General features: G+C 44.2%; 1 protein-coding gene across 1 annotated transcript in view; it reads right to left on the bottom strand.

Annotated features, from left to right (window-relative positions):
- Positions 1-21,984, bottom strand: part of inpp5a (inositol polyphosphate-5-phosphatase A) — a 359,903-nt gene that overhangs the window by 23,020 nt on the left and 314,899 nt on the right. The window contains 1 exon segment of the mRNA XM_084321922.1: positions 14,365-14,476. Within this exon segment, the coding sequence (XP_084178048.1) occupies positions 14,365-14,476 (112 nt within the window).

Here is a 21,984-nt window from a genome sequence, read left to right as displayed (position 1 = left end):
AGAGAGAGAGAGAGAGAGAGAGAGAGAGAGAGAGAGAGAGAGAGAGAGAGAGATGAGACACTGTTAAGACACTACTGAGAGAGAGAGAGAGAGAGAGAGAGAGAGAGAGAGAGAGAGAGAGAGAGACGAGAGAGAGAGAGAGAGAGAGAGAGAGAGAGAGAGAGAGAGAGAGAGAGAGAGAGAGAGAGAGAAAGAGAAAGAGAGAGAGAGAGAGAGAGATGAGAGAGGAGGAGAATATGAGACACTGTAAGGACACTGTGACTACAGAGTGATCTTCTCTAAAGAGAAATAACCAGTGCCTGCACAACACAGTCCTGCCTCTTGTCCAATTAATAATCATAATCTTTCATGACACATTTATGAATGAACATTCAACATGTAACCTTCATTACACATGAATGGAACATTTTATGTAACATGATTAGCAGCTTTCAAAATAAAGGTCCTCTAGACCAATATAATTTTCAATTTCTAAAATGTGCCTGTTCGCATGTAAATCAGATTGCCTTACAGAAAACCAGGTTGTTCAGGGCCACTAAATCCTAACTTGTCACTAGAGGAATTACTTCCTATCGGTCATTCAAAGGCATCCAGACTACCTAATCACTCTGCTCAACATCACAAGACCACTCAGCCATATCCCTTGGAATTCAGTATAACAGAGGGGGATATTGAAGAAGAGAAAGTAACTGCTATTTTTCAATAAGGGACCGGGGAGCTTTTATTTCTTTATAATATAAATCAATAGATTGGAGGGGACAATTGTCGGGGGACCTTTATTAGAAATCTGCTACATAATCATGTTACATCGATAATATGTGTAATGCAGCCATTATACACATTGACCTTTCACTCATTAATGAATAAAACAAGTCAATCTGTTCAACTGAATTTAGCAGTGCTTGATGAAGTTGCATCAAGGAAAGAGGTTAGAATGAAGAGAAGTGCAAATTGAATGAGAACAGAGCTTATTACACAGAGAGATTGTTATCTGAGATAGTTTAACACGTTCAGCACCGGACCCGAGTATAGTCGGGTTAACTCGCCGAACGTTTGGCGCCAGACCCGAGTATAGTCGGGTTTTGGTCGTTATTTCTTTTATTCGCTATTTCCATTCATAATCCATCGAGGGAGCCTGATGTTATCATTGGGAATGGGTCTGAGATCGCAAACGTCCAATACCGCCGCCTGCCACTTTGCGGCCGGTATTGCACATCCTTGTTAACTCTCTGGCTTGGTCTGTGCGTCGATCTAAAAAGACCGATCCGGGTTTTCCTCCGTCGATCTAAAAAGACCGATCCGGGTTTTCCTCGTCGGGCAGGACAAGCATTTATAATGCATGGATTGAGGAGAATCAAGCACTCCCGGGTCATGTTCTTTGGTGGATTATGTTGGCAACACGATCGACATCAATACTTGGAATGGCGATCAGATAATTGGAATATTCTTTTACATCCTAGTCAAGGTAAGGGCTATATGGTATCAATCTTGCGTTGATCCAAGAATCCATTCACAGCGATCCGACTGTATGTGTGTAATGTGTGTGTGTAACGTATCCCGTTGGTGGCGATCAAAGCATGGAAAAACGACCCCCCCCCCACCCTTTCATGCATTCATGATGAAACATAATACCGATAATATAGCATTGATTTCAGATTGATTGTTAATACAGGCGAGAAACGGCATGGTTTTGAGTGAAATGCACTAAACGCTGCATAGTGCCGTTTTCTGGGATTAAACAGGATTACTCTAAAACTATACTCATATTCACCACGGTATAAAACGGGAATGTATAGATGAAAAAATTATTTCTTTCACAAATTGAATGATAGATACTCGATGTCAAATGGGCAATATTATTATATCCATAGCTATGATATTTAATATAGTTTGAGCCCTGCAAACACCGCCATGTATCCATACACTTTAAAGCGGTGGCCTTCTTACCACACGGTACACAGCGCCCTCTGGCGCTGAAAGTGTTAAGAAGTCAGATCCGTACACTGACTATGACAGATACAGTATGTATAGCCTATTGTAGAAATCAAGCATCAAGTATATGATAGAGAAAGCTAAATACCAGTATTACAGGAGAATCAGTCAAAATAAAAAACCTGGAGAGAAAGGATTGCCTTTTCTGAACAAATTCAAAAATGTTAATACTTTTGTGACGGGCTTGGTAACAGAAGGAAAAGGAGACAAGACCATTCCTTGGTAAATGTCATGACAAAAGATGAAGATCCTCTTCATGTGCGAACAAAGCAGCTGGTCTGGATCAAATACCAGTTTGATTTGAAAAGATAGCGCTAGTGTGTCACCAATAAAGTGGCTACTCCACATTGTAAATCTAACAATTAACATGGAACATTTCCAGCAATGGCCAGAGTGATTCACCTTTTCAGGACAGTAGGATCTACCAAATCTGCGTACTCTCAACACTACTATACGGTGCAGAATGCTGGAAAACCACAGAAAGCGACATCCATAAATTATCCACTTTCCACACCTCATGCCTGCGCAAAATCCTACGTATATTTCGGCCCAAGATCATCTCCAAGAATAACCTCCTCAACATTATCAAACAAGATGACATGCACTGTATAATTAATAAACAAAGGTGGACCTGGATTGGCCATGTACTCAGAATGGACACCAACGCAATCCGAAGAGTGGCATTACACTGGACCCCAGAAGGCAAAAGAAAGAAAGGGAGGCCTAAACGACATGGCGTAGGACTATAGAGAAGGAGCTCCAGCAACACCACCAGAGCTGGGGGACCATAGAGAAGATGGCCAAAGACAGATGCAAGTGGAGAAACTTTGTTGCTGCCCTATGCACCAGCCGGCGTAATGGGGATAAGTAAGTAAGTAAGTAAGTAAGTAAGTAAGTAAGTAAGTAAGTAAGTAAGTAAGTAAGTAAGTAAGTAAGTAAGTAAGTAAGTAAGTAAGTAAGTAAGTAAGTAAGTAAGTAGGTTAGAGATACAGTAGGTAACTATTATAGGCCCGTCTCCATTTAGTTACCAACGTCCCAGGTGTTTGAGAGGCTGGAAGAATGTCTCACTCAGTATTATATACTTATATATGAACTCCAGTCTGGCTTTAGAGCAGCCTGTTCTAAAGACACATGCCTTATTCACCTCATGAGACTACATCACACTGGAGAGTGAGAGAGGGGTAACTATACACTGGTATCTTGCTTTAACTAGATAAAGCAGTGGCGTGCACAGATAGGGCCGAAGGGGGGCCCTGCCCTTTTGCCCCAAGTACCATAAAAAAAGAAGACGGAAATGTATACTACTATCCACGAAAAATATGAAGACGGAAATATATACTACTATCCACGAAAAATATGAAGACTGAAATGTATATAGACCTTATCTATTTTGAAAGAAGCCCACATGCACCCCCCCCCCCCCACCCCCTTTGAACCCCTGCCCCCCAAATTGTCTGTGCACGCCCCTGGGAGAAAACATTTGATACAGTGGACCACTTGACATTGTTGAGAAAACAGGTGTATAGGATTAGTAAAGACTGCTGTAAATTGGTTTTAGGTCATACAGTACCTCATATACAGTAACTCAGGCTGGTCATGGTGGAACAGTGTCAGAATTACGGAGATTGCATGTGGCATGCCACAAGGTTCAATATTGGGGCCTCTTTTGTTCCTCAATTACATAAATGACATGCCAGCTGCAGTTAAATGTAAGCTTTTATTGTATGCCAAACACTGATTACTTTGGCTGGAAAGGATACAGTATCCACCAGATTGACCCTTACAAATAGTATCATTGTATTTCCAAAAACAGTATCATGGCATTTTAATACCAAGGGGCCAAGCAGCAGATGAGAGAGCACAGTGAATCACCATTTACTTTGCTTACATTTAGGGAAATATGTGTTGTTCTTTTATTTAAATTTCTATGTTACTTATGTAGTTTATATAAATATTTAAATAAATTCACCCTCGTTAAACTCCTTTGAGAGGCTATCTTGGAAACGGTTGGATGTGAGACACGTATTTGTATTTTTCCAAAGCCTTAATCCTCATAGCAATTATGTATACATGAAAACATTTATAATTTTTCACATATTGAACGATGGATAGTTGATGTCAAATGAGCCATAGTATTGTATCCATAGCTATAATATAGAATATAGATATAGCCCTGCAAACACCGCCACGCAGCCCTATCTCTTAGAGTGGTGGCGCAATAGGAACTAAGATGCTCTAGGCCTCCGAAGCTGAATGAGTTAACAATTCTGCCCCTGTCCAAAGTTTCTAATGGTAGTTTGCTGGTGATCGGTGTGTCATCCTGTATGTAACCTTCAAATGCATATTGTAGATATTTCGGTCTGCTTCTTTCCGAAATCAATGATCCACGTTTCCAAAAATGATACCGTCTTTCTTTAGTTACTCGAACATTTGACAGACTTGTGGCAACAGTAACTAAGAGGGGCAGGACATAGGGAAGGGTGAATTGAAAGCCAAATAATTCAAAGAATTACTGGGGCTATTTAGCACCAAGCTAATCAACCACATGGTGTTGTTGCTAGCCATGTGGCATTTGTTTAGGCTATGCTTCTACTTGTGGCAGTTTTGTTCTTGTGATATTTTCCCCTTCTTGTTATATTTACATGTAAACAATGTAACTAACATAATGTAATTCATGTACTTTCAGTTTTACAACATTTTACACATACCAACATTAAAACAGTCCAAACTGTACACTGGTGTTGTGTTGTTCACTGCGAAGACTGTTTGCTATGATGTTTACTATACAGTATGTAAAGCAATGACTATTAGAATTAGGTGGCTGTAAGGTATCATCACATTATCTTGTTTTGTATGTTTCTAGTAAAAACCAATATATTTAATAGAAACTAACTGTAAATAGATTGGATAATGACATAACATAAAAGCCTAAATCTGTTAAGACTATAATGGGATTGCTAAATGGGTAATTTGAAGGTAATTTTCCATTAATCTTCAGTGTTTTCTATCCAGATATTTGTGATGAGGAGCAAGTGTTTGGCATCTTCTGCTGCCAGACCTTTTACCGTATATATTATTTTACGATTTCTTCTTTTTACAGTGTGGTCTAGAGAATCAATGGAAGCACAACAATATATATATATATCTTTTTTTTCTACTTTTTCTCCTCCTCTTTTCTGTATTTTTCTCCCATCCCAATTTTTTTGTCGTTATGCCAATTCCCCCCGCCCCTTCCTCAAGTTTCAAGTTTCTTTAATAGTTGTCATACAGAAGTACAGAATACTTTTATACAAAATGCTTCTTACTGTTACGCTCCAGAAACTGTGCTAGACAAGATAAGTATCAATAACATAGTATAGCATGTAAATTAGAAGTAGAAAATGAGGTCACAGTGTTCAGTATAGACATATGTACAATGTTCGATGCAGAATAGACGTAACTGAGTTACCATATAATATACAATACTATGCAGTGTACTAATATACAATACTATATAGTGCAAAGCAGAAATGGGATGAGGTTCAATTTAGGTACAATTTACAGTAAGGTGTACGAGTTGTAGTGCAATCCTTTATCAATAAATATAAAGTGTGGGGAGTGGGTGCTACAGTGTGTTTGTTTAAAGTGAGTGTGTGCTATAAAGTGTGGGGAGTGGGTGCTACAGTGTGTTTGTTTAAAGTGAGTGTGTGCGTGTGGATGTGTGTGCTATGTGCGTTTGATGGTTGTTGTGTAGTGTTCATTGTTCGTTGAGCAGCCTGATGGCCTGGGGATAGAAGCTTCTTCTGAGTCTTTCTGTGCTCGCCTTGAGACTCCGGTATCGCTTGCCTGACCGCAGCAGTTCAAAGAGGCAGTTGTTCGGGTGACTGGAGTCCTTAATGATTCTCTTAGCCTTGCCCCTGCACCGCTTGTTGTAAATGTTCTGGAGGGTGGGGAGCCCCCCTCCAATTGTGCGTTCGGCTGAACGCGTCACTCTTTGTAGTCTGCTTCGGTCTTGTGCAGTGCTATTCCCAAACCAGGAGGTGATGTTGCCAGTCAGTATGCTCTCTATTGTACATGAGTAGAAGTTCTTAAGGATCTTCTGACTGACTTGGAACTTCCTTAGGCACCTGAGGAAGTAGAGGCGTTGTCGTGCCTTCTTCACAACGGACACTTGAAAAGAAAGACAGAGAGCTTGAGAATGAACCATGGACTTAAATCCAAATCCTAGTTGTCGTTTCTTTGTGTGGATTGTAGATTTAGTTTTAGTTTTTGTCCAGGTGGGATAACGTATGTTGCATGTCTTTAAGTAAGTGTCGGTTACCTTAACGTATTATTAGATTAGATTAAAATGTATTGTCATTATACAGCACAAGTACAGTACAACAGCATCGGATGTTATTGTCGTCTCTATCCAAAATAAAAGCAATCAATCAAACAATCAATCAACCGTACCCCTTTTAAGAATAGGTTATGTAAATCCCTTTGCAAAGAGAATTTTACCACAAACTCTTAAGAGATCTGCAGCATTGACTATGATTGATTTATAAATAACAGGAGAATCCATTGAACTGAATCAACGTTGGAGGAACTCAAGTGTTTTGCTTTTGCTTTTAAAGTTGCACCCAAGAAGTGAGGAAATAATTTACAAAGACGATATTTGCTCAGCGACCATATACACTCTCACCCTTATCCAAGTGTCTATCTGAAGGAATCAAGTTTCAATATCACTTTCAATACACAAAGAAAGTGTTACCCAGTGAGACATGAATCTGCAGACTGCAGTATAAATCATACTTCTCTGGTTGAACTAAAGAGTTTTTAAACAGCCTTCCCCCCCATCCGTCCAACGCCACACACACACACACACACACACACACACACACACACACACACACACACACACACACACACACACACACACACACACACACACACACACACACACACACACACACACACACACACACACACACACACACACACACACACACACACACACACACACACACACACACACACACACACACACACACACACACACACACACACACACACACACACACACACACACACACACACACACACACACACACACACACACACACACACACACACACACACACACACACACACCTCCACACTGGTGGGAGCCGTCAGCTGTGACTGGGTTAGCTGTGCTGCCACTTGAAGAGAAAGAGACAGAGAGCTTGAGAATGAACCATAAAGTGAAATCCAAATTAACTTCAGACCAATCCGCCGGTGCGTGCTTCCCTCACCGGCAGCACCTCTCGCTCTACCAGGCCACGCACCGGCTCCTCTCTATCCGCCTGGCAGGCAGCCCGAGCCGGGGATACATTCATCAAACGCACACTTGATCATTTACAAAGGCAGCATAAAATTGTGGATTTTTCGGGCTGCATAATCTTTAGACAGATAAACAAATTACCCCGGGCCTGCCGGCAGAGAGGGAGCGCTCGCTCCGCTAAACATTCATTACCGGCGCTCCCGGGGCCGGCGCTGCGCGGCACAGCCAGCGGGCAACCTTTGGCGTGTTAGGGCTCGGCAAGCAGAGAATAACATGATGGCGAGTTAACCGACCGTGCCATGATAGATGATGCCACACGCCAGGGTGTTTACAGGCCCATGTCTCAACAATCTGTAATGCTGAAAGACTGTGTGTGTGCGCGTTTGTGTGTGTGTGCGTGCATGCATGCGTGCGTGTGTGTGTGCATGCATGCATGCTCAGTGAATCATCAGCCAATCTGTGAACACACTAACTGTTAGGAGCCTCGTTCCCTATATTACAAGCAATTAGGTGGTGCTTGAGAAAAAAAGCAAACAATGGCAGAGCTAGAAGGAGGTAAATGTAGACCGTGCCTGCACAATTATTTGATGTATAATTGTGTATGATATGTGAAATCTAATAGATCTTACATTACTGGTCATCTTCGTTTTGAAGTAACATTATGTCAGTCAGTATTTAGATTCCACTCGGACTTGACTTTTATTGTAAGCGTTGTTCCTCCCGGTTACGAGAGCACTATACAATTATAGCGTAGTTGCGAAGCTGGACTTCCTTGTGATGCCTCATTGGAGGAGAAGAAAGAGCAGGAAGGAATTTCTCATTTGTGGGGGACAAAGGGAAGCCAAACTTCCTGAGAAGCCCCCCCTGCTGTGGACTGTTTTACTGTACACTACAGCGCTGTGTTTAAACTTGTTTTTCTTTTCTTTCTTATACATCATCAGCATCTGTAAAATCAGCACTCTAATGTGCTAGCAATCTAATTCCAGAAATCAAATCTATACTAACGTGCATGGAAGCCTCAGATGAAACCTTTTTATTTGTAGAAAACCCTAAGTCCTGTGCATATGGGAACATGGGTAAGGTCAGTGGAAACTTTGCAGGGCTGCATGGTAGATCTCTGTGCTATCCAGCAAACAAAATAAGGGATTCAAGGGGCAAAAAGACCCCGTAAGCCAACCATAGGAGGAGGGGAAGAGAGAGAGAGGGAGAGATAGGTGGCAGATTGGTTGGGAGTTTACAATGGTGGGATGGATTGGAAGCTGAGTGGAGCGGTGGGGGGGCTCCCAGCTTTGAGAGGCTGCCTGCAGTGTTGACTCTTTGAGCAGGGAGACAGAGGGAGAAGGAGATCTGTGGCATTATGGAGCAGGCAGGGCCCACTGGCACTCTATAAGGGCTGGGATATATATACTGTCTGTGTGGACCCGCGGCTTAGTGCTCCGGATGAATATTCACAAACACCTCATCCCTCCATCTGTGGAGCTGGCGGCGAGGGGGAGGGGGGTGAGGATGTGGATCAAGAAGAAAGAGTTGGGAGGAAGAGAGGGCGAGATTTAAAAGACTCCCCTTTCGCACATGCACTGGACTCCTGACCTGAAGTTCAAATTATTCCACGCAGAGTTTACCCTCCAAGTACCCATGTCCATGTATTGACAAACTGAGCCCATGTCAGAACACAAGCAGATCATTGTTCGTAGAGTATTGATTAACGTAGACTAACCATGTTTCATACACAACGATGTTGCGTGCAGATGGCCTTTTCCAGCTGATAAATCTGTGTTATCTTCATTCTTTTCAATTTCATTCCCCACCAAGGACAAGACACACAAGGCATTTGTCTCTTCACGATTTGAATGAATTTGCGAGATCTGCCCAATATGTTGCAAAAGGTGATGGCGTGGAGGCTCGGACTGCAGCAAACTCATACATTTATATTAAATGTCTGCTTCTCAGTGTTTTAGCCTGTATGAAATTATTATTAAGTGGCCATCAATAGTTCCGCTTTTTCTCAATGATGCTTTTGAAATATTAAGTCAAAATTATATTTGATGATATTTGCTCCAGTGTGTGATTGAGGATGAGATATGAACGGTTGCTCTACTTTCAAAAATGTATATACAGTTTCACCGCATAAAATACAGTTTTTTGTGCACTGTACAGCACACCGTTGGTCACTTATTTCACTCTGTACAGAATACCCTTGACCATTATTTTGTTTCATATCAGAAATTTAGATTGTCGTAATTTGCTAAATGTGGAGTTATACGGCAGTTAAATGGATATTTAAAATGATGATCTTGCTCACACAGGTGTAGGAGGTGGAAGTCGACAAAGCTCCATGTGCAAAAGAGCCTTTATGAACCCCTGCTTAAAGGGCAATGCTACTCATTTTAAGTAATTTGTTATTCCTGTTCCCCAGGAGAGTTTGGGCAATATTTGTGAACATGCACCACTGTCTCTCTTACGGCTAGAAATCAGAGAGAAACAGACCTGTTAGTAAACACTAGAATATAAACCTTTTGGGTGTGAGAACTCAACATTTGATGGCCCCATAAAGCCGGTTCTTCATGTCTATGGAGCAGCCCCAGATCTCACACCCAGGTGACATCACAGATTCAAACGTTCTCACTCTGATTTCTAGAAGGCATGAAAGTCTTAAAAGGGACACGCCAACATTATGGGAAATGCGCTTACTGTCTTCTCCAGAGTCAGACGAGAAGATAGATACCAATCTCCTCTCTGTGCATTCAGTAGAAAGCTATCCGGCTGCAAGCTAGTCTAGCACAGCACAAACTAATGGAAGCGGATACGGACCACTAGCCTAGCTGTTGGCCAAAAAAAGCTTGCAGCTGGATAGCTTTCTACTGAACACAGAGAGAGGAAATTGGTATCTATCTTCTTGTCTGACTCTGGAGAAGACAAGCGCATTTCCCATAATGTTGCTGTGTTCCTTTAAGCCATATCAATTTGGATCTGTTGAACTGGGTCAAAAGTAGGGCTGTCGAATGATTATTAAAAATAATTTGGACGCATTGATTGCATGATAGGCTATGATTAATCACAATCAACGCAAATTAAAAATAGATAGCAAAACATCTGTCAGGGCTGTGGTAATGAAGAAATACAGTAATCACAAACCGGTTAGGGGAAGTAATCACCATCAGTAAGAGGAGTCTTCAATAACGTCGAATGAGACGTTGTAATGAGAATGTTAGCTTTGTCGACGGACGGACCCCTCGGAATGGGAGACACCATTATCATCATTAGCAAAGAAGACCACATTAGCGCAGCCTGTCGACAGTAACTTCAAACTGGGAAAAACTTCACATGCACACAACAACCCAGCTAAATTCAAAAAGTCAGTTCGGAAACTTTGTATAATGATATCTGGGGACGTCAGCTGATTGTTCTCTCGGTTTGTTAGAGGGACCAGTAGGTAAATACAGCCAACCACGCCATTTGCTTTTGAAGTTATGGGAGACGGCGAGTTATTTATTTATTTAGTTACCACCAAACACGTTCACCAAAAGTGCTTGTTTGTGCCACTGAAACTAAAATCTTTCTCTGAAATCCCACGAGGCGTGAGTTGTTGCAGGAAGACAACACTGGAGGAGCTGTGGAGCGTGAGAGTGTACAGTGAAGTGTTTGTTGCTAAGCTACCATAACACTTGAGTGCCAACGACGATGGATCTTGTTTTTTTTATTAGCGATTTGAATTCATATTTCATCAATCTAGCCTCACGTTAGTGCTGCAAACTCTCTCTGAGCTCCATTGGGAAAATACCGCCCCCTATCGTCTCTCCCTGTGGTACTGCACCCCTTTGGAATGGATTGAATGAAACGCATGGGGGGGAAAAAAAATCCTGCTTCGTCATTTGACTTCTCAGGCACAGAGATAACAACGTGTGCCCTATGTGTGTATGTGTGCTGATCAGGAAATGAGATAATCGATTTTTCAGCCCGCTTCTATAGCGTGCATAAGTACACATATACTATCGATAATCTATCGTTTATTTGAAAACGATTCATAAATATTCCAGAATATACCAGTAAAGGGCGTTTATCACAGAATCTTTATATTTTCCTGAAACTTTCAAAAAACGAGTTTTTCAAAATGGTATAAAACGGAAATGAACCAATTAAAAAACAATCCGTTTCGACAATGTTGACTGCAAACAAGTCATTGATAAGCGACGGCCAGATTATACATAATTTAAGATGTAGTTTATGCGTTCGCAAATATGAGAGCGCTATCATTGAAGTGGGTGGTGGCACTCAAGCGCTAAATCGTGCGCCCCCTGCTGGCACTCAAAGTGTTAACGTTATCTAAAAGATAAAAACAGCGGTTTGTGTTGGTTTTCCAATTTCCAAATTGTGCCAACAACAACATGTCACCCACTTTGCATAGCTTTCATAGACTAATTGATATGAACATGCCCTTCCATGAGCGCAGAGACCTGCTGCAGACAGAGTGGAGGTAATGTAATTATTCCAAATGGTAACTGACTGTTTTGACTGACAATACACATTAACACATTGACGACCACAGCTTGCAGTGTAATATATGGCTGGAGGACAACGCTTTGTCAACAAACCGATGTACTTTCTAACAGCTATATATATACTTTATAGTATTGCTATCTGTCCATTCTCATCGTCACTTGAGTGCATAAACCGTGCCTTCATAATGGCTTAAAGAAAATAAAAATCCATCGGTTGGTTGTCATTTTATAGTGCCGTGAATATAAGGTTTATCGCGGTTTTCGCCTGGTAATTTTTCTGGGGAGCTAGATAATAGGCTAAAGGCTAGTCACGTTATATCAAACGCCATTTCTGCTGTATATATACGAATGAAATAAAACAAACTGCGTAGCATCCGGACTATTACAGAGCATCTATGGATGAAATGGGGGCGGCGGGAGACGCCGATTACTATTATTGATTAGCAATACAGTGTGCATTCAATTAGCCATTTTCACTGATCGATCACGTTGCGTTTTAAAACAATGTCCAATCCAGCTGTAATTTGGGTGAATAGTATCCTACCGTCAGGCCATGTGATCGCCGGCAGCATTTCGTCATTAGTCATCGGAATCTGGTAGATCGATATGTCCATTGGCTAATCATAAATCCCATTATTCCAGGCTGAAATCTGCGTTCGGTAACGGGATCAAAGATGGAGTATGTTCAGCTGGGATCGAGGCTCATATGAAACGCCCACAGACAGTACATTTTTTTTTCAATCGCCCTCAATGATACTGCAGTGGAGCGATGGCGCCCCTAAGCGGATCTGGCCGGTATTGCATGTTTCGAAAATCAAATATGCGGGTAGGTCCTGCAAGTCGATCGGGGGCGTTAATAGCGTTATTAATATGGAATAAAACACGAGTTAACTCGTGGTTGGGCGGCAAAGTGTTAAGCATCGGTATATTGCTGTGCATCGTTATGTCCGCGGAGTGAGACATAATAAAATCGGTAGCATCTGTGTGTGTGATTCTGCGCAATATCTCGTTTTTGCTGCTGCCATGCGCTTTAACACTTTAAGTGCCGGAAACGTGTTTAGGTGTCTTTCCTAGCCATGCTCAAGTTGCCTAGGACGCCGTAACTCGTCTTTGATATCAATATTTCAAAAATCTGTGATCGGAATCATATTTCCCCTCTGCAGCCTTCACACACAGTTCTGATCTCCTCTCAATCCTCTAGCGGTTCAAGAGCGCCATCTGGTGGCCGATCGGCAGATCGCCCAACAGGAAGTCATGTGGATGAAGTGGTGATCACCCATATTACTTCCGGGCACTCGCTATAGGTCCCGGGACTCGAGCTCGACACAATACATAGCGATCCGTTGCCAATAACTCGATAAACAACATGATTTGGACGTATATACTATTATACAACCTGGAAATGGACCGGGTATTTCGACATCCCATAATGGAAAACTGTCTACCCCACGCTGATCGCCCAACGGCCCGAGGAGACTGGGGTGAGTTTTAGCGTGTAATATTACCGTGTTCGATACTAACTGATCTGATGAACATATGACCCACATTAGATGAATGGTATAACGCTGCCCACGGAATTATAAACGCCCCCTCGCCCATCCGGTCAACATCAGATGACGTGTAGTAACTTCCAGAAGTACGTCCAGTTGGAATTTTTTATATCGCGCCGATTGCTATCAAACTGTATTTCATCATCAATATAATGCATTTGGGGCTATAAATCACGTTCTGGAGAAAGCTGCAGAAAGAGATGAAAACATACTTATACTTTAGATCATATTTTAGTATGAATATGTGAATGAAAAAGTTTAACGTTGCTACACCATGAACAATACATATAGGACCTTGAATGGGCCCTAATAATGGCAATCTAGCAATATAATTTAAAAAGTTATAGCCCTGCAAAGAAGGGGAACTTCTCCATGTTAAATAGAGCTGGCAACGGATGGTATATCATGAATTTAGCCTTAGGCAATCAAAGTGTTAAGATTCGTTGTAAAAATAGATTTCCCTATCCGGACGGCTCATCTCCCTGCACTCACGGACTGAGCGGCACAGGAGGTCCTTTGTCCCCACAGCCATCAGACTGTACAACAGCGTATTATAGTGCGGGGGACCTGACCTCTGACCCACACACCTGTTTTTACACCTGTTTCTTTACATCTGTTTTTTACATCTGTTTTTACACCTGTTTTTATACACTGTTTTTATACACCTGCTTTTATCTAATCACGCTCATATTTAATATTGATGGGTATGATTCAATTGAATTTTATCATGTACTTATTTTTAATTCATGATGCAGACATAACGTGTAATAACTGTATGGGAACGGTCAATGTCTGTATACTATGTGAGCCATCTATCTATCTATCTATCTATCTATCTATCTATCTATCTATCTATCTATCTATCTATCTATCTATCTATCTATCTATCTATCTATCTAAACAATTGCTCGAGCACTACTCTAGTAATTCATGCGAGTACTCGATCTGGGAAAACATTACTCGTGCCCATCCCTAGTTAATATCGACAACCCCAGTCAAAAGTCACAAGTTTAGCTTAGAAGATGGTGGTGAAACTGACCTTTAAGACCAGGTCTCTGGCAGTGGCTGACATGAGGATGCGGTCGCACCAGGCCGGGCATCTGGTGTTCATGTACTCCTTGCCTCGGCTACTGTCTTCACTGTATGGATAACTGAAACAACAACACAAGCAAAAAAAAAACACAACAAGGACAATTAGTTAATTCATAAGAGTTAGAAAATATCTGTATGTACTCAGATCTGACTATATATACATGGCATGTAGGTGTGAGTCATCTACTCGGAAACAGCAGGTCCATTAGTACAAGCAATCATCGGAGTAATCTCCTATGTCTCACTGAATCAACACACATGGATGGCTCAATCAAAGCAATCATTCTCTGCCAAATGTACAGGGTTTTGTCTGTGCATGTGAAAGTGAGAGAGAGGAAGAGAAATAGAATAAAAGAAGGAAGGAGAGACAGAGAGAGAAGAGAGAGAGAGAGAGACGGCCAGAGGGGGAGTCAGTCTCCCATATGTATCACTACATCCCCACACGGCCATCAAAAAGAGATTAGGCGGCGTGGGCAAATGGCCAAGAGAGATTGTATCTGGTAACAGCAGGGAACAATCGCATGATTTAAGCGGCGTGGGGCCGGAGCCCAGTAGAAGCAATCGAGCCGACGCAGATTTACACTGTTGAGAATTCAATTTGCCCCCCCCAGCTCATCAAACTGCATCAGACTTACACGCCACCAATCCAATTTGTTTGTCGGCGTACAGCAGGATATAGGAGCGGACTTACATACTGTGATACCAATCCAATTTAATCCTTCAGTGCCACACGCGCCAACTGTAGCGTAGCACCCGGGATGGTCATACACTAATGATAAAATAAACACAGATATTCCAGCATCCCTATTCATCACAGCGGCCCGTTGCTGGCACCTTCGCGTTGCCTTTGTACTGCATGCCCGTTATCATTCAGTTGATCTGTGTGTGTGAGTTTTACATCATGATGTATAATAACACAAAGGCCTTGTAGGAGTCCTGATCGACTCGACGCCCCCCCCCCCCCCCCCCACCCCCCACTGCTGTCCCAGTCAGTCAGCCCGGACCGTCCCATCTGTCTGAGGAGAGAGAGGCCTTGTTTCACCTATCAGCCTCCTGGTTAATGGGGACGTTTGCTCGCCGGCTACTAGGACACACACACCAGCACTTATTACTCAGGTCAATAAGCCATGATTGTGCATACCGTATACAGCACACATAGGTCACGTAGGAGAGGGGCGTGCCGTGCCGTGGCAGGCTGTGTTTGTGACACCATGATCAGGGGCTCAACTAGTCAAACAGAGGCGGTAAACAGTTCAACATCAGAACAATAAGTGTGGGGGGGGGGGGGGGGGGGGGGGGGGTTGGTAGCGGAGGGTATGTTACAGCTGTACCGCCATAGCTAACACAAACAGTGGGATTGCCGCGGCAAAACGGGAGAGTGTTCCTGAGGGGTAGGGGTTAGGGGCAAGAGGTGTCCGTATACACGCATTCACAGACGTTTGAAATGCTTGATTGGAATCCACAATACTTATACATCACATGCACGCAAGGTTCCACATCTCATGGGTACCCGGAAACATTGACTCCACCGCACTCACTCACTCACTCACTCACTCATCCAGCGAGAGCCCCCCTACCAGGGGTACAAACAGACCTGTGGAGGGCTACTTTAGAGTTCCCTGCCTCCAATTAGCATTAATGGCACTTACAGCACAGGGGAATTCAGAAGGGGTTTTGGTTGTGATGCTAATCGCAGAGCTAAAGGAGTCCTGGGGACAGAGCAAGAAGAATGGAAGAATAGGATGAGAGAGAGAGAGAGAGAGAGAGAGAGAGAGAGAGAGAGAGAGAGAGAGAGAGAGAGAGAGAGAGAGAGAGAGAGAGAGAGAGAGAGAGAGAATATAGAGGGATCAGAGGGAAAGAAGGATGCAGTGGTGAAAAAAGGACAAGGCCTTCAAAGAGGTTTAGGAGCAGGGCTGTAGGTTTAGCAGCAGGGCTGTCTTCAGGGTGGCCTGGATATGTTCTCCACATGCCTCCTATGGTCCCTTCCCTTTAACTTTAAGAGACTATTGACAATCGGCCTATTAGGGGGCCGGGAGATTGTAATGGATTTATTGACTTCAAGAGGCTGACTTGTGGTCAGATTGAAGTTAAGGAGATACAGTGAAAAAAATGTGGTTATCCCCTCCTCGCCTCTTTGAAAACAATTAACTCCGGCCTGATAGCAACACGTTTGTGATGAAAGAAAACCTATTGTAAAAGCTAATTAACAATACTGAACAGTGGCCGTTTAAAGGCCATTCCATGTCTCATGTGCAGGCAGGTTAAGAGTTGATCTCCCCTTTTCTTTTTTTTCTTCTCTTTTTTACACCGCACCCTCCATTGGCTCCAATAGAGATAACAGGTCTTAATGCAACAGCAAACAGCCGAGTGGCGCAGCTGGGGCCAAAGTGATTAATGGGCCCGATTAGCGAGCTCACAAAAGTTATCTGGGAAGGTAAACGGGCAGAGTGGGCGTGTGGGCCGGAGGCCGTCAGCTCCTATCACACCCGTATTGCCCTCAGCAAGACTAATTATACTAATTAATGGGCCCAGCTGATAAAGGCAACAATCGTCCACCTGTGCGGCAGGTAAGTGAACATACAACACGTATGCATAAAAATGAACACGCATGAAGCGAGCACATACGCCGACGTTGTCTAGCTCAGACAGGCTACTGTGGCGCTGCTACACACGGCTGTTCAGATTAAGGGTTCGAGGACCTCACGCAGACTTGACTGACGTATTTCAGGGGTTCAGGGGTTCTCACGTTCGGGAGTCCGAGAGGTTTCGAGGGGTTCTGACAGCCCCCCCACCATAAACACAATCAGCATCAGGTGTGTGCAGTACAGCGTCCGCATAACATACATAACATACCTATAGAAATTGTATTGCAAGCTGCAGGTTAATAACATAAGGTATAGCCTCTCATATGGCTTACACTTCGTCCATATACTGTATATATATATTTGTGGGGGGCGACAGTGGCTCAGGAGGTAGAGTGGTTTGGTAATCAGAAGGTTCGCCAGTTCGATCCCGCTCCTCACGGGCAGTGTGTCGAAGTGTCCTTGAGCAAGACACTTAACCCCTAACTTAACCCGATGAGCAGGTCGGCACCTTGCATGGTTGCCTCCACTGTCGGTGTGTGAATGTGTGAGTGAATGGGTGAATGTGAGGAACAAAAATGTTTAAAGCGCTTTGGATAAAAGCACTATATAAATGCACCATTTACATATATATATATATATTCAACACTAAATCAAGGTTGAATAAATTAATATATAGTGTTTTGTTTATTTCTAAGTGGGACAGAAATCAAACAAACTTTTCTAGGAACCCCATTTTCATAACGTAATGCTGCCCCCCCCCCCCCCCCCCCCACTTGGCTAATATATAATAATACATACAGGTATGACACCAAGTAAAAGGAAATATCATCACAACAACTCAAGAAATACTCTACTAAACACGCTGCTTTTGCCGTGTGTGCAGAGTTGATGCGGGCAGTGACACCTTGAGCCCTTCCCTGGCTCCACCGAGAGCTCATTCACTCATGCTTGGTTAGGGGTTTAATATTTGACTTGGCTGCTGACACATTACTCACATGTGTTCCGGCCAGTGTCAGCCTTGCTGTCAGGCCGGCTTGTTTTTCTTTCACTGAGGGCCAGTCAGCTGAACATAGGCCCCCGTCTACAATGTGTCACCCAGCCCCACCCCCGGCAAGGAGAGGCAGCGGGCCACTTCATTCACCCAGGCTCCAGTCACCTGTGCTGGGGTGCGTCTCTCCAGACCGGGGCCCCTCTGACCCACATTCTCCTATCTCCCCAGTCATAAGCAGTTATCTTGTTCTACATAATGACGAATAAGTGACAAGCCAAACAGTGACCCATTGAGTGGCTGAGTATTTAATGAGGGCAATATAAACTTGTGAATATAGGCAGGGCAGGAAGCCAGAGATAAGAGTTACGGTATCAGCGACACAAGGTCAAGGGTCGCGCAGAGCATTGTGGGACGTGGCGACATGGCTACCGTTTGGCTGAAAGATCAGGTTCTGTACATTTGAGCAACTCTGCCTCCTCAGCTATGTTTGTTTGCCATTGTCAGGGGAAGCTTGGCAAAACACTGACACATGTGCATGCACGCATATACACACACACAAACACACAAGTGCGCAAACACGCATTTACAAAGATCAGCCAGCTGCTATCAATAAAACTGAATGTGTGCTTCAGGTTGCAGGGTTGGGGAGCTTGCAGGCACAACATTGGCACAGTATAGAACAAACACAAGCTCAAATGCCACAGGTCGCTCATGCCTGAGAGCCTGTTAAGTCCTCATCAGTGACGAGCCACATCCACAGCCCTTCTCCGTGGAGAAGATCCATCCGTCTGATCCTCTCCAACCCGGGCTGCTTTTAACAAAGCCTCCCTCTCACTGCCATCATCTCAGTGAAGAGGGCGAAGACACATGTGGACAATCTTCTGCCATTATCACCACGACAACAGCCCCTCATCATGTCCACGCTCTCCCCAGCGGTTAGGATGATGATGGACGCTCTGGCGACTGTGGGACAATGTTCCTCTTCAGCTGTTCGGCCCCCCGACTCTGGACCCTCCGCGTGTGCTCCGAGCCAACAATACCAGCGCACTTACAACGCCTCTCTCTCTCTCACTCGCAGCGCTTTAACGCAACACTCGTTAAAGGACATCTGTGGTACTCCATAAATGGAGTCACGCGTCTCCGCCCCAGTATAGGGGACCGTTGACACTGTGAAGAACAAGTGGCCTCCTTCATATGGGACACGGGGGGGGGGGCTATAGGATTGATGTATGCACACACAGGGTGACATCACTCCAATACTGTAGCTTCTCTGAGCCCTGGGATGGGTGTTGCTTGAAAGAGTCTTCTTCGCTGAACAAGGAGAGCAACTGTAGCGCAAGGACAGCTTTCCATGTGTGCGAGCTTCCCATAGCCTTGAGGAGAAGATGCATAGCAATGAATTGACAATTCACTCCAGAAGTAATACACTGGCTGGGCCCTATGGACATCTGGGGGTCACTTAGCTGTCTGGGGGTAAATCTAACAGTGTCAGGCCTATTGCAACACAACATTGTGACATATTCTGTTTAACAGTTCTCCAAAAAAAAACAGTTACGCACCAGGGAGGCAGCGCAGAGACTTCGAGCAGACGAATGTTATGGAGAAATTGGCAGATCACTATTTGGGCTGCTATTTCTCTCTCCCTCAAAGGGCTCAGTCAGTCCGACTCACACAATCCGTTTTCTCAAGGCCCCCCCCCCCCTCCTCGCTCCCCGTGAACCTGTGAACGCTTGTAGCTTTTCCCAGAGGGGAAGTCACTCTTCGGCCCATCCTCACAGACCCGCCACGTTTGGAAAATGTATGCTAACGTGCCAAGGTTGGTCCCCTAGGCGCTTCCTTTGGCTTCCTGTCAAACACCAAACGGTGAAGAGACAACTGTTTATCGGTTTCTCCCCTCCTCGTATCCTCCTCACCTCCTGACCCCCCCCAACCCCCACACACACACCCACCCCCCGCGGCCGCTTCTCCCTATCCTCCCTCCCATGTCTAGACTTGGCAAACACAGGAGCATGGGACTGGAGCCATCCTTTCTGCTTCGATGTACCCCCCCATGCCCACTCTCCATCTCTCTCTATCTCTCTCCCTCTATCTCTATCTCTCTGTAGTGAACTCATATGCTGTACATTGATGGAGTTGTGGCTCATTGGGTCTGATGTCGCTCAAGATCTCAGTCAAAGCCCATTCCCAGTAACCAGGTTAGAGAGGGAATACATTCTTCCACTGCTCCCTCATTGTCCACTGCTTTCCCTCAAGACGGGGTCCGGATTAAATTTTTGCATCGATCTCCCGTATATAAAAAAAAAAGGAGAGCAAAGAAATCGGATAAGGGAAAGTACTAAAAGCTTTTTCCTAAATCAATCAAAATACATGAATAAGTTACACAGGACCCTTGATATGTTTTAGGGTAGATTACCTTGATATGAAATCAGAAATGCCGTAATATATACGGCAGCATGACTTATGATTATCCGGAGTCTGGTTGCAATGCTGCTGCCTGCATGTAAGGATAATGGCCTAATGACCGGCCTGAGTCGAGCACAAGTGCTCCGAGTTGCATTTGGTTCTTCTATATCATGACAGAGTAGCTGTGATTATAGTATGTGATTGGTTTCTGATTAATAGACACACACATACACAGACCAGAGATGCACAGACTGTGTTTTGACGTACGTGTGTGTGCATGTGTGTGTAGTGTACGTATGTGTGTGTACCAATGTGTACATATGTGTGTGTGTGTCATCCCGCAGCCTATCAGCGCAGGGCAGCCGACTGGCTCCACGTCCAACTGTGGCGAGCCACGGCAACATTCCACACCCTGGTGCCCGAGTGCTTAGACATGTCATGGCCGACTCGGACTCTCTGACAGACGGCTTCTTGAAGGTGAGCGATGTGAGTTTGCAGCTTGTAGCACATTCTTTGAATGTAAACAAGATGCAGGGGGGGCGGGGGGGGGGGCAGAGATCCCCACGGATCTAAGGCCTCCTCACAAACAGAAACACACTAAAGCGGATCTCGGGCTAAAAATGGAACGGAGCCTCCGGCCAGGTCTGCTAACACATTTTCTGCATTCACAGAATATATATATATATATAAACATTTTCTAAAAATAACTGAAAATCAGTTGTCTTGTCCTATTCAATAGGCTAGTTTGTTTATCCTTGGCAGCAGGTCTCGGTAACACCTTCCTATCCGATATTGGACAGCACAGAATTTACTTCAAAGATTAAATCGTGGTGACTAGTATTGATTTAGAGATTGACCAAAAGTGGGAATGCTCTAAGCGTGTGTGTGTGCGTGCGTGTGTGTGCGTGTGTGTGTGCGTGCGTGCGCGTGTGTTTGTGTAAAGGGGAGTGCTCTGATGGCCTGTGTTAAAAAGAGTAATAACCTCACAGATGGCGAGGGGATGGTCCGGAGGAGGCTATGTGATGGAGGACAATCATTGAGGGGTTGATTGCTCATGAAGCACGAGGCGGATCTGACAGGGGGGGGGGGGGGGGGGCGTGTGCACGAGTGTGAGCGCGTCTGTGTTAAGTGTGTGTGTGTGTGTGGAAGAAGGGGCCTGTTTAAGTTTAACTAGGCCATTCCTGCCCATTCATGACGGACAATCATGTGGCCTGCAGCCGACAAGAGAGAGTAGATGAAATCAAATTTCATACGCTGCTCCCTGGTTGCACCCGTTCCATTCATCAGCCGCTCATAGACGTGAGAATCATTTGTATTCTCTCTCACGACGGCACATTCATTCACCCCCCTGTGAGGGAGACGGTGCCTGAGGATCATGTGGATAGATAGGGGACTCAGTATTATCTGGATAGATAGGTACAGGAGTCAAGACGGTGTAAAGGGACAATAAATCCCCCTGTCACTTATGCAAAGTGATGTAAATGGCGCTCTTGATTAAGACACAGAGTCGTTTAAAAACAGAGACGGCCAGAACCTTGACTCACACACACACACTCACTGTGACACACACACAAAATCGCTCAATCTC

This window comes from Notolepis coatsorum (genome assembly GCF_963971535.1).
Source record: "Notolepis coatsorum genome assembly, chromosome: 9".
Taxonomy (NCBI): Eukaryota; Metazoa; Chordata; class Actinopteri; order Aulopiformes; family Paralepididae; genus Notolepis; species Notolepis coatsorum.
This window is presented reverse-complemented; position numbering and strand designations above follow the sequence as displayed.